Source organism: Aotus nancymaae, unplaced genomic scaffold (genome assembly GCF_030222135.1).
Source record: "Aotus nancymaae isolate 86718 unplaced genomic scaffold, 86718_ANA_hifiasm-v0.15.2.pri h1tg000014l, whole genome shotgun sequence".
NCBI lineage: Eukaryota > Metazoa > Chordata > Mammalia > Primates > Aotidae > Aotus > Aotus nancymaae.
In genome coordinates, this window is record NW_026988425.1 from 123977133 (window position 1) to 123990998 (window position 13866).

At 41.8% G+C, this 13866-nt stretch overlaps 1 protein-coding gene and 1 pseudogene across 2 annotated transcripts in view; both read right to left on the reverse strand.

Moving 5' to 3' along the window:
* Positions 1-13866, reverse strand: part of MTMR10 (myotubularin related protein 10) — a 65320-nt gene that overhangs the window by 12212 nt on the left and 39242 nt on the right. For both annotated transcript variants that reach the window (XM_012472474.3, XM_012472473.3), the window contains 4 exons: positions 12569-12782; positions 10709-10796; positions 10538-10626; positions 1206-1336 (listed from right to left, as the gene is read on the reverse strand). In XM_012472474.3, the coding sequence (XP_012327897.2) occupies positions 1206-1336; positions 10538-10626; positions 10709-10796; positions 12569-12782 (522 nt within the window). The remainder of the gene's footprint in view (positions 1-1205; positions 1337-10537; positions 10627-10708; positions 10797-12568; positions 12783-13866) is intronic.
* On the reverse strand, positions 2394-2485 carry LOC135274955 (U6 spliceosomal RNA; annotated as a pseudogene).

Below are 13866 nucleotides of genomic sequence, written 5' to 3' on the forward strand. Positions count from 1 at the left end.
CTTTGGGAGGCCAAGGCAGGCAGATCACGAAGTCAAGAGATGGAGACCATCCTGGCCAACAAGGTGAAACCCTGTCTCTACTAAAAATACAAAAATTAGCTGGGTGTGGTGGCAGGTGCCTGTAGTCCCAGCTACTTGGGAGGCTGAGGCAGGAGAATGGCTTGAACCCAGGAGGTAGAGGTTACAGTGAGCCAAGATCACACCACTGCACTCCAGCCTGGTGACAGAGTGAGACTCTGTCTCAAAAAGAAAAAAAAGACATTCACAATTCTATAACAAAACGAAGCATGGGGCTCCAGCATCTTCTCTCTTGCTCTTTCAGAAAAATCTTGGAAAATCCAACCAACTCTGACTCCCAACAACTAGGAATTCCACCCTTCCCTGCTCAGCCCATGCCTTGATCCTGGCCCTCCTGACCTGTGAGGTCAGGTGCCCAGGCCCTAGCCCTTGGCTTCCTCACTGCAAGCCTTGCCTTCCTGCTTCCCTGCCCCTCCCCTGCTGCCAGTGCCGCCTTTCTGCATGGCTATGTGGCCTGAGGGCTGACCACTGCATGATGAGGCACCTTCAATGCCCTGCCCAGAGTGCACACTAGTTTTTTCAACAACTTGCCCTTGCCCCACCCCTGCAAGGTCCTCCCCCAGGGAAGTGCTCACTCATTGCTCAAGATCTGCTGCAAGGCTGCCTTTGCCAACTCCCTCGTGACTTCGAGGCTCTCTCAAGGAGGACCCATATTACACCAAAGATGCTGTCATGTGACTCATCACCCAGGACACACTGAAGCCACCTGTTTGCTCAGATATACCAGAACTGGAGACTACAGATACAACACAGCTGTTTGATACCCATGTCCAGTCACCTATCTCAAAGTATAACCATATGCATTAAAATCTTAATAAGTTTGTCTGTAAGGTAATATAGTGTTCTACTCAGCAAACGCTTTTATAAAAGTATTGTACTATACCTTTCATGATTTGAAGGAAATTTAATACATTCATTTTTCCCTTTCTAAAACAAAAAGTAGTTTAAACTTAATTCCCTAGGAGGTTCTGAAGTTCTCATACAATAATAAATAATTCATACAAATACTTCCATAGTCTTCTTAAATATACCTTTTTCTATATATTTAAAGGAACGTCACTTTTCATGACATCTCATACAATTCTGTATCCTGTGTTCATTATTATATGAAATAAGAATGAAATTACCATTAACGCATAGCTGCTTCAGTTTTACAAATGCTGCCTGTACTTCTTGAATATTAGGCAAGGTCTTATCCAAATCTGACTTGTAAACATCACTTCTCTGTGGGTGACTTTTAGTTATTGCATTACAAATCCTAATAAAGACAAAAATCCTTTAGTCATTACTCATTCACTTAGCATGTATTTAATTAACACTCACTACAGGCTAGGGCATTATTCTAACAGCTGGGGATAGAGAGAGGAATGAGACAGGTAAGGTCTCTGTCTTCATGGTGTTCACTTTTTTTTTTTTTTAAGACAGAACGATCGCTTATTTTTTAGTTTTAGAGACTATTCCCATCAGGTTTCTTTGCATGATTTTTCTGTATCCTGGACAAACTGAGAGCGAAATTGAGAGGAAGACAAGTAAACTTTGTTTCCCTCTTATCATCCAAACTCTTACACGAATCTGGTTTTGACTATGGCAGAATGCTGCCATTCACATCACCCCCACCCCCACGTGCAGTGGACAGAATGAATTCGATCATTCCCTTATTTCTGATGGGAGAAAATAAGCGCATCCATTGGAACACTTGCCCAGGAAACAGGAACACTGCTGAGTGGGCGGCGTGGCATTTAGATTGAGGAGACCCTTCACTCCCACATCGTTCCACGTGATGTAGACACGAGGATGGCAAAGCAGACTCACATTCTCCAGCTCTAGAGAATGCAAAGCACCTATCCCCGGTCTTAACGATTTGCTGTGGGATGAACTGCAAGCACAGACATTCCCCCAAATTCCTCCCACCCCTCCTTTATTCTTAGGAGAGGACGAGCTGCTATAAATGTGTGCCATGGGGTCTCTAGATGTTTTCAAAGGCAACGGCCAGAACTGGCATTCCCATCTATATTCAAGAGGTAACTTCCACACCACTAAAACAAACAAACAAACGAAAACAAACTGCTATTTTTCTTCCCGAATAAAGTAGTATAAATTAGTGTGGAATGTTTAAAAACACCTTAAAAAGATAAAAATAAAATCACTCAGAATTCTAAAATTTTGATGTAAATCTTCCTGGATTTCTTCTATGCACCTTTATGGAATTGAATGTACACATGTATGGAATTTAATGTACAAATGTATACTGTACATTTGCTTGATAACTGATTTTTAAAAATCAATTAATCAACATGAATATGCTCTCATTTCATTAAAATATGTAATGCTTCATGAATCTGCATGTCATCTTTGTGCAAGGGCCATGCTAATCTTCTCTGTATCATTCCAATTTTAGTTGATGTTCTCGGTGGTGGTGGGGTAGATAATAACGTGGTGAATGCCAAGGATGATGTAATTAATCATGGGACTACAGGCTACTTTAGGTCACACGGTCAAAAAAGGCTGCTCTGTGAAGATGGTACAAAAGCTGAAACCTAAATAGAGAAGCAATGCAGAGATCTTGAGGAAGTGATGTTTAAACTGAGATGTAAAGGATGAGTGAGTGAGCTGGACATGGTGGCTCATTCCTGTAATCCCAGCACTTTGGAAGGCTGAGGTGGATCACCTGAGGTCAGAAGTTCAAGACCAGCCTGACCGACATGGTGAAATGCTGTCTCTACTAAAAATACAAAAAACAGCCAGAGGTAGTGGTGGGCGCCTATAATCCCAGCTACTCAGGAGACTGAGGCATGAGAATCACTTAAACCCAGGAGCTGAGATCATACCACTGCACTCCGGCATGGGTGACTGCTGTCTCAAGGAAAAAAAAAAAAAAAAAAGAACAAGTGAGTCCAAGTGGGTAAGCATGGAGAGCGTTCCCAGATGAGCGCAAAGAACGAGTCCAGAAGGGAAGAGCACTGGACAATGTCAGGAGGTTGAAAACACCAGGGAAAGTCCAGGTGGAAGGAGGAAATGATGACACACAGGCAGAGGTGGAGCTGGGTGGAAGCACACGGGTTTGTAAGGTGTCTGAAAAGTGAAGTGACAAAATCTGAGGAGGAACTGGAGATGGAGAAGAGAAAGAAAGAAGAAGGCATCCAGGATGACCCTTTGGTTTCTGAGAGCAGGCTGGGGGAGGGCATGGAGGCCATATCCTTGAGTTTGGTTTTAGACATAGTAAGTTTAAAGGGCCTTTGAGATCTCCATGTAGAAGTCAAGTTAGACTGAAGATATAAATGCGTTGGCCACTAAAGCCATATTCTTGGGGGAACTTCTTTAGGAAAGGAATACGTAACATGAAGAAGCAGCCTTAGAATCTGTGTAATGTCTGGAGAGAAAAGTATGGGTCTGCAGAAGGCACAGAGTGCCAGCGAGGAACAGGAGCTTCAGGAGCATGGAGAGGAGTAGAGGCTGAGGGTGTAGGCAGCTTTAAGGAGAGAGTGACCAATAGTACTCCCCACTGCTCTGAGCACAACTGAGAAAGGCCTCCTGCTTTAACGACATGGAGGTTACTGATGACCACAGCAGAGGATCCCAGACTAGTCTGGGGTGGCTAATTAAAGCCACTGTTCTAGCTATTGCAAATGTGTAGATCCAAATAAGACACAACAAACTACAGGAAAAGTTTGATTTATCCTGAAGTATCTCAACTGGCTATCACTGCACTTTGAAAGTATGTTACAGGAAACGTTATAGCAAGATGTCAGCACCCAATTAAATTACATTTAGTGTAACTCCACTGTCAGTTAATTTTAATATAATCACATTCTTTTCAAAATGGCAATTCTTCTTTTTTTTTTTTGAGATTGGAGACTTTTTTTTTAATTGCATTTTAGTTTTTGGGGTACATGTGAAGAACATACAAGACTGTTGCATAGGTATACACATGGCAGTGTGATTTGCTGCCTTCCTCCCCATCACCTATATCTGGCATTTCTCCCCATGTTATCCTTCCCCAACTGCTCATCATCACTGGTCATTAGAGAAATGCAAATCAGGAGGAGTTCCAAGATGGCTAGTTAGATCCAGCTCAGGATTGCAGCTCCAAGTCAAAGTGCAGAGGGTGAGTGGACACCGCATTTCCAGACGGAATTTTATTGCCCACAGACCAGGAGATTCGCAGGCGGAGGAGCCCCATGGGTCGCCAGCGTGGCTGTTTTGGTCAGTGCGGCTGTTTTGCCTGCGCCCTAGCGCAGCCACTCCAGATGCAGAGTAAACGGGACTGTGCCCCACTTAGGCAGCAAGGGGAGCTGAAACGGGGAGTCAGGCCAGGAGATTCCCAGGCAAAAAAGCGCCACGAATCTCAGAGCTGCGGTTTCAGCCGGCGCAGCTGCTCCCGGTGCAGAGTAAATGGGACTGTACTCCCACTTAGCCAGCAAGGGGAGCTGAAACAGGGAGCCAGGCCAGGAGATTCCCGGGCAAAAAAAAAAAGTGCCATGAATCTCAGAGCCGCGGTTTCAGCGGCGCAGTGGGTCGCCGCATGGGAAATCACACAGATCCCGGCGCCTATTCAACAGGCAATCAGGTCACCTGGTAGAGAGCTGACCGTTCAACGAAAAAATAAAAGGCTCTGAGGCAGGGAGCCAGGAGATCAGGCCCGGCTGGTCCCACCCCCCCAAAAACAAAAACAAAAAAACAGCAATTGGAAACGCTCTGGGTTGAGAGTTTCAGGACGGTCCAGCTCTGTGGGGAAGGGGCGTCTGCCATTACAGAGAAAGTCCGTTGGGCCAACATTGCGGAAGCAGCTCTAACTACACCCATATAAACAGGACTGCAGGGAAGTTCACACGGCAGCTGGGAGGAGCCCACAGCAGCTCAGCGAAGCCTCTGCAGGCTGAGAGTGACTAGGCTGCCTCCTTGTGGGCAGGGAAAACGGCAGCAGCACAGCGGAAACTCATAAAGCCCTAACTCCCTGGGACAGAACACCTGGGGGGAAAAAAAAGGGCTTTATGAGTTCTGCTGCTGCAAACTTAAACTTACCAAAATCAGAAAGTCAACAACTACAAAGCTGACAGGTGGATAAATCCACAAAGATGGGAAGAAACCAGCGCAAAAAGAATGAAAACACCCGAAACCAGAACACCTCTCCTCCTACAAGGGATCACAACTGCTCACCAGCAACGGAACAAGACTGGATGGAGAATGAGGGTGATGAAATGACAGAATCAGCCTTCAGAAAGTGGATAATAAGAAACTTCCGTGAGCTAAAAGAATATGTTCTAACCCAATGCAAAGAAACTAAGAACCTTGAAAAAAGACTTGATGAAATGCTAACAAGAATGGACAACTTAGAGAGGAATATGAGTGAATTGATGGAGCTGAAAAACACAACACGAGAAATTCGCGAAGCATGCACAAGTTTCAACAGCCAAATTGACCAAGCAGAAGAAAGGATATCAGAGGTCAAAGATCAACTCAATGAAATAAAACGAGAAGGCAAGATTAGAGAAAACAGGGCAAAAAGGAATGAACAAAGTCAACAAGAAATATGGGACTATGTGAAAAGACCTAATCTACGTTTGATAGGTGTACCTGAATGTGACGAAGAGTATGCATCCAAGCTGGAAAATACTCTTCAGGATATTATCTAGGAAAACTTCCCCAACCTAGCAAGGCAGGCCAATATTCAAGTCCAGGAAATACAGAGAACACCACAAAGATATTCCTCTAGAAGAGCAACCCCAAGGCACATAATCATCAGATTCACCAAGGTTGAAATAAAGGACAAAATGCTAAGGGCAGCCAGAGAGAAAGGTCGGGTTACCCACAAAGGGAAGCCCATCAGACTCACAGCAGATCTCTCAGCAGAAACCCTACAAGCCAGAAGAGAGTGGGGGCCGATATTCAACATCCTTAAAGAAAAGAACTTTCAACCCAGAATTTCATATCCAGCCAAACTAAGCTTCATAAGTGAAGGAAAAATAAAATCCTTTGTCAACAAGCAAGTACTCAGAGATATCATCACCACCACACCAGCTTTACAAGAGCTCCTGAAAGAGGCACTACACATAGAAAGAACAACCAGTACCAGCCACTCCAAAAACACATGAAATGGTAAAGAGCATCAACACAATGAAGAATCTGCATCAACCAACGGTCAAAACAGCCGGCTAGCATCAAAATGGCAGGATCAAATTCACACATAACAATATTAACCCGAAACGTAAATGGACTAGATGCCCCAATCAAAAGACACAGACTGGCAAATTGGATAAAAAGCCAAAACCCATCAGTGTGCTGTATCCAGGAAACCCATCTCACATGCATGGACACACAAAGGCTCAAAATAAAGGGATGGAGGAAGATTTACCAAGCATATGGAGAGCAAAAAAAAGCAGGAGTTGCAATTCTCATCTCTGATAAAATAGACTTTAAAGCAACAAAGATCAAAAGAGACAAAGAAGGACATTACATAATGGTAAAAGGATCAATGCAACAAGAAGAGCTAATGATCCTAAATATATATGCAGCTAATACAGGAGCACCCAGATACATAAGGCAAGTTCTTAATGACTTACAAAGAGACTTAGACTCCCACACAATAATAGTGGGAGACTTCAACACACCGTCGTCAATATTAGACAGATCAACGAGACAGAAAATTAACAAGGATATCCAGGACTTGAACTCAGACCTGGACCAAGCAAACCTAATAGACATTTACAGAATTCTCTACCCCAAATCCACAGAATATACATTCTTCTCAGCACCACATCACACCTACTCTAAAATTGACCACATAATTGGAAGTAAATCACTCCTCAGCAAATGCAAAAGAACAGAAACCATAACAGACAGTCTCTCAGACCACAGTGCAATCAAGTTAGACCTCAGAATTAAGAAACCAACCCAGAACCACACAGCTTCATGGAAACTGAACAACTTTCTCTTGAATGTTGACTGGATAAACAATGAAATGAAGGCAGAAATAAAGATGTTCTTCGAAACCAACGAGAATGAAGACACCACATACCAGAATCTCTGGGACACATTTAAAGCAGTCACCAGAGGAAAATACATAGCAATAAGTGCCCACATGAGAAGAAAGGAGAGATCTAAAATTGACACCCTATCGTCAAAATTGAAAGAGCTAGAGGAGCAAGATCAAAAAAACTCAAAACCTAGCAGAAGACAAGAAATAACTAAGATCAAAGCAGAATTGAAGGAGATAGAGACACGAAAACCCTTCAAAAAATCAATAAATCCAGGAGCTGGTTTTTTGAAAAGATCAACAAAATAGACCACTAGCCAGATTAATAAAAAAGAAAAGAGAGAATAACCAAATAGATGCAATAAAAAATGATAAAGTGGATATCACCACAGATTCCACAGAAATTCAAACCATTATCAGAGATTATTACAAACAACTATGCACATAAACTAGAAAACCTGGAAGCAATGGATAAATTCCTGGACACTTGCCTCCTCCCAAGCCTAAACCAGGAAGAAGTCGAAACCTTGAATAGACTAATAACAAGGTCTGAAGTCGAGGCAGCAATTAAGATCCTACCACCCAAAAAAAGCCCAGGTCCAGATGGGTTCACAGCCGAATTCTACCGGACATACAAAGAGGAACTGGTACCATTCCTTCTGAAACTATTCCAAATAATCCAAAAAGAGGGAATCCTTCTCAAATCATTTTATGAGACCAACATCATCCTGATACCAAAACCTGGCAGAAACTCAACAAGAAAAGAAAACTACAGGCCAATATCCATGATGAACATAGACGCAAAAATCTTCAATAAAATACTGGCAAGCCGATTACAACAGCACATCAAAAAGCTTATCCACTACGATCAAGTAGGATTCATCCCGGGGATGCAAGACTGGTTCAACATACGCAAGTCTATAAATGTAATTCACCACATAAACAGAACCAAAGACAAAAACCACGTGATTATCTCAATTGATGCAGAGAAGGCCTTCGACAAAATTCAACAGCCCTTTATGCTAAAAACCCTCAATAAACTAGGTATCAATGGAATGTATCTCAAAATAATAAAAGCTATTTATGACAAATCAACAGGCAATATCATACTGAATGGGCAAAAACTGGAAGCATTCCCTTTGAAATCTGGCACTAGACAAGGATGCCCTCTCTCACCACTGCTATTCAATATAGTACTGGAAGTTCTAGCCAGAGCAATCAGGCAAGAAAAAGAAATAAAGGGTATTCAATTAGGAAAGGAGGAAGTCAAATTGTCTCTATTTGCAGACGACATGATTGTATATCTAGAAGACCCCATTGTCTCAGCCCAAAATCTCCTGAAACTGATAAGCAACTTCAGCAAAGTCTCAGGATACAAAATCAATGTGCAAAAATCACAAGCATTCCTATACACCAACAACAGACTTAAAGAGAGCCAAGTCAAGAACGAACTGCCATTCACAATTGCTACAAAGAGAATAAAATACCTAGGAATACAACTAACAAGGAACGTAAAGGACCTCTTCAAGGAGAACTACAAACCACTGCTCAACGAAATAAGAGAGGACACAAACAGATGGAGAAACATTCCATGTTCATGCTTAGGAAGAATCAATATCGTGAAAATGGTCATACTGCCCAAAGTAATCTACAGATTCAACGCTATCCTCAACGAGCTATCAATGACCTTCTTCACAGAACTGGAAAAACCACCTTAAACTTCATATGGAACCAAAAGAGAGCCCACATAGCCAAGTCAATTCTAAGCAAAAAGAACAAAGTGGGAGGCATCACACTACTGGACATGAAACTATACAACAAGGCTACAGTAATCAAAACAGCATGGTACTGGTACCAAAACAGAGATATAGACCAATGGAACAGAACAGAGGCATCGGAGGCAACACAACAAATCTACAACCATCCGATCTTTGACAAACCTGATAAAAAACAAGCAATGGGGAAAGGATTCCCTGTTTAATAAGTGGTGTTGGGAAAACTGGCTAGCCATATGCAGAAAGCAGAAACTGGACCCCTTCCTGACACCTTACACTAAAATTAACTCCAGATGGATTAAAGACTTAAACATAAGACCTAACACCATAAAAACCCTAGAAGAAAACCTAGGCAAAACCATTCAGGACATAGGCGTAGGCAAGGACTTCATGACCAAAACACCAAAAGCATTGGCAACAAAAGCCAAAAGAGACAAATGGGACCTAATCAAACTCCACAGCTTCTGCACAGCAAAAGAAACAGTCAATAGAGTGAATTGGCAACCAACAGAATGGGAAAAAATTTTTGCAGCTTACCCATCTGACAAAGGGTTTTTATCCAGAATTTACAAAGAACTAAAACAGATTTATAAGAAAAAAACAAACAAGCCCGTTCAAAAGTGGGCGAAGGATATGAACAGATACTTTACAAAAGAAGACATACATGAGGCCAACAAGCATATGAGAAAATGCTCATCATCACTGGTCATTAGAGAAATGCAAATCAAAACTACATTGAGATACCACCTCACACCAGTTAGAATGGCGATCATTAAAAAATCTGGAGACAACAGATGCTGGAGAGGATGTGGAGAAATAGGAACACTTTTACACTGTTGGTGGGAGTGTAAATTAGTGCAACCATTGTGGAAGACAGTGTGGCGATTCCTCAAGGACCTAGAAATAGAAATTCCATTTGACCCAGCAATCCCATTACTGGGTATATATCCAAAGGAGTATAAAACGGTCTACTATAAGGACACATGCACACAAATGTTCATTGCAGCACAGTTTACAATAGCAAAGACATGGAACCAACCCAAATGCCCATCGATGATAGACTGGACAGGGAAAATGTGGCACATATACACCATGGAATATTATGCAGCCATCAAAAACGATGAGTTCGCGTCCTTTGCAGGGACATGGATGAACCTGGAAACCATCATTCTCAGCAAACTGACACAAGAACACAAAATCAAACATTGCATGTTCTCACTCATAGACGGGTGTTGAACAATGGGAACACATGGACACAGGGAGGGGAGCACTATACGCTGGGGTCTGTTGGGGGGGAGTGGGGGGACAGTAGGGGGTAGGGAGTTGGGGAGAGATAGCATGGGGAGAAATGCCACATATAGGTGAAGGGGAGGAAGGCAGCAAATCACACTGCCACGTATGCACCTATGCAACAATCTTGCATGTTTTTCACATGTACCCAAAACCTAAAATGCAATAAAAAAAAAAAGAAATGCAAATCAAAACTACACTGAGATACCATCTCACGCCAGTTAGAATGGCGATCATTAATAAATATGGAGACAAGAGATGCTGGACAGGATGCGGAGAAAATGGCAATTCTTATATAAAACATGGTGCTAACTAATTAAAAGACTATGCGTTTTGCTAACTATTTTCAATTAGTAGGCAACTCACTGTACTTATACATGACAAGTAAAACTATCTAAAGTGATGACCATTTCTTGATTACCTCTGGTCAATCTTCCTCTGCTGCAGCGCGTCTTTGATGAGGGCCATTCGCACGAGAGCACTGCCGTTAGAGTGGCTCCAGCACCAGAGCTAGGGGAGAGGCAGAGTCCTTACTTCACTGTGTAGAAACAATGCATGTCAGCATTCATAAAATCCAACAGAAATCACTTACTGGCATCCTTCTCCCAACAAAAGAATGGGAAAAGATCTTTAGATCTTGGTCTGCTAAAGAACTTGGTACTACAAAGTATTCTGGAAGGCTGGAGGGAAAAAAAAAACCCAACATTATACATGAGTCCTGTGCTAAAATCAGGAATAATGTGCTCCTGAAGACCCCATAAATAATTCAGCACATTTATCCCCAGTTAATGTGCATCACACTAGTAGCCACATGGTAGGCACCATGGGGGGCAGTGACAATCCTAGACATCTTCATCTAAAACGTGCAATATGGTCAATTCTTAAAAACTGAAATTTACAGCATGACAAAATTCCAAAGAAAGTATTATAAATATTTTCCAGAATGACTAATTAATCAAACATGTCCGTGTTAGCTGAAAAATATATCCACCTTTGTTCTCGACAGGCTACGGTTTAAGGAGACGCCAGGAAAACAAAAGAAAACCCCATAAATCTACCATAAGCTTTAACTCTCCTCTTCTCAAGTCCCTCTTTCACCTTTCCTCATCCCTAAAAGGCACAGTCAGACTCTATGACACCGATTAGACAACAATTACCAGTGGGCAAGTTCACTGCACTTTAAGACATCTTCCTTCTTTCCCCGACGTGGCTGGGCAGCCCGTCACATGTTTCTCAGTACATACACCAGAGTGTGCTGGCCGTGAAGCTTAAATTCCAGAGGAAGCAGAAGACACAAGCCACATGCTGCAAACAACCTTTCTAGAACTGTACAAGAAGTTCCTGGTACTGGATTAACTAGTAATAACAGAGTAGTGTTTTTCTTCTTTCTTCTAAAAAGCTGCTTATTTGCATAAACTAATGAGGACGTCAGTGACCTTGAAATAAGGCATTCCAGAAAATGCATAATACTAAATGACATTAAACAAATTAAAAAAACAAATTCCTAGTCACTTTTGGAAGATTCCCTAGGGAATGAGCTCACTATTTGGAAAACTGTTAAGTAAAGGAGAAAATATAGATATTTATATTGCTTTTCTTGTATGAACTGTGTTACAGGGCACTGAAGAGCTGGTGAGAGAAAAGTTCGATAAAAGCAGAAAGATGAAAGAAGATGAACAATCGCAATCCTCAGTGAAATAACACATCTGGGCAATGATCCTCCTTCCCAGTGCAAAACTATTTTTGGGAATAAAAACCATGATATAAAAGGGGAACTTTTACTGGATGGATCAGGTTGACAGCCTCTAAGCCCACTGGTCAGTCAGCATTATACAATGAGAGAGACACAGCCAGCCAGCCTGAGATGGAATGTGACCCCGCAGGAGAACACAGCACCAACTAATGAAACACTCTTGCCAAAAGCACTGAGCCTGAATCCAATTAAGCCTCTGTAGCTAACATCGTAAAGGAAATACTAGAGACAGAGGAACACATTAAGGGACAGCATGGGGATAAAACCAGCAATATCTTCAATGTGGAAAATTCCAGGGAACAAATGACCTGGTTTGTCAACAGATAGTAGGTAAAGAAGAGGTGGGAGGAGACTTGTAGATTAAAAGGCCTAAGGGACATATTAAGCAAATTCAATGTGAAGACTTTAAATTCTGATCTGAACAAACCAACTGTAAAAAACCAGTTACAAGATACAATGCAATAAACACTGACGAGATTACTGATGACAGTAAGGAATCACTATCGACTTCTTTTTAAGGGATACTGTAATTTATATTAAGAAGCCCTGATCTTTAAAATAAAATATTCATTAAAACATTATTAAAAACAAATATTCCATTAACAACAACTAGAAAGTCATCAATGACAACAGAGTTTGATTATTCTTCATAGGGAAGTGACTTCCAGCTATATATAACATTGCTAAAATTGGGCTTACCAAGTGGATATCATGTAACCTTCGTTAATAGAACAAACTCTCCACCCGGAAGCAGCTGTCCTCTTGATTTCTCTGTCCCAATCCGAGTAAATTTCAAAGAGTGGAGTTTTCTGGCTGTTGTCAACACCACCTCCATTACCTTCTCCTCCTCCTCCTCCTCTTCCTCCTCCTCCTCCTCCTCCATCTCCCGAAGGAATTCCATTAATTTTGTTGGCTGTAGGAAAAAGCAACATTATGAATTTTAAGTCACATTTTCCCCAGCATTCCCTCTCCTCTTTCTGAGCCTCCTGTCACATGCATACTCTGATGTGCTATCTCTAACCTGGTTCACCTTCCAAGTCTCTCCATGAACCGTCTTGCTCTTTCCATCTAAAAATAACTTTTTTTTTTTTGAGATGGAGTCTCATTCTGTTGCCCAGGCTGGAGTGTAGTGGCATGATCTTGGCTCAGCGCAGCCTCCTCCTCCTGGGTTCAAGCTATTCTCCTGTCTCAGCCTTCTGAGTAGCTGGAACTAGTACTAATTTTTGTATTTAGAGATGGGGTTTCACCATGTTAGCCATGCTGGTCTCCAACTCCCACCTCAGGTGATCCACCTGTCTCGGCCTCCCAAAGTGCTGGGATTACAGGCATGAGCCACTGTGCCTGGCCTAAAAATAACTCATTTAGTCTTGTCTTTATCCAGCTCTTTCCCAACTCTTTAAACAGCTTTGATTTTTCTCTCTTTATACTGGCTCTATCTCCTTTGCCTTCAAACGTAAACAGGTCAGTCAACATGATATTGAGAAGACTTTAATCTGATCACACTGGACCACTCTAGCTACTATGCTATACATTCTTCTTCCTTTCTTTTCCTGACCACCTTCCCCAAGAATGAAGAATGGCTGCTGCCTGTATTTCCTCTCATTTTCTTGTTAATTTTTAATTGTCTTCCATCCCTACCATTCTAATAGAAATTATTCCTAACCCTTCCTCATCTGCCTGCTACTAACTGTGGGGTAAATCCATGTCATTTGATTATTTTCTCCATATATTTTGCTTGAAAAAATGAAATATCCAACAATCATCTATGTTCTCAAGCCCTTCAAATCTTTAATTTTTCTAAAACCAACTTCTCACCTACCTGCTCTTTTCTATCTGCTCATTAGAAAATTCTTGGTTTTCTGTATCTACTTGATTTTCCTTTGAAAAGCTCATAAGGTTTCTTGTGCTTTGCTAAAGTGCTGTTCCCACATGGAGATTACAGCAGGGCAGGCCTAGAGATCTACATTTCCTTAGTAAGAAGCCTTTTCTGAGAGAGA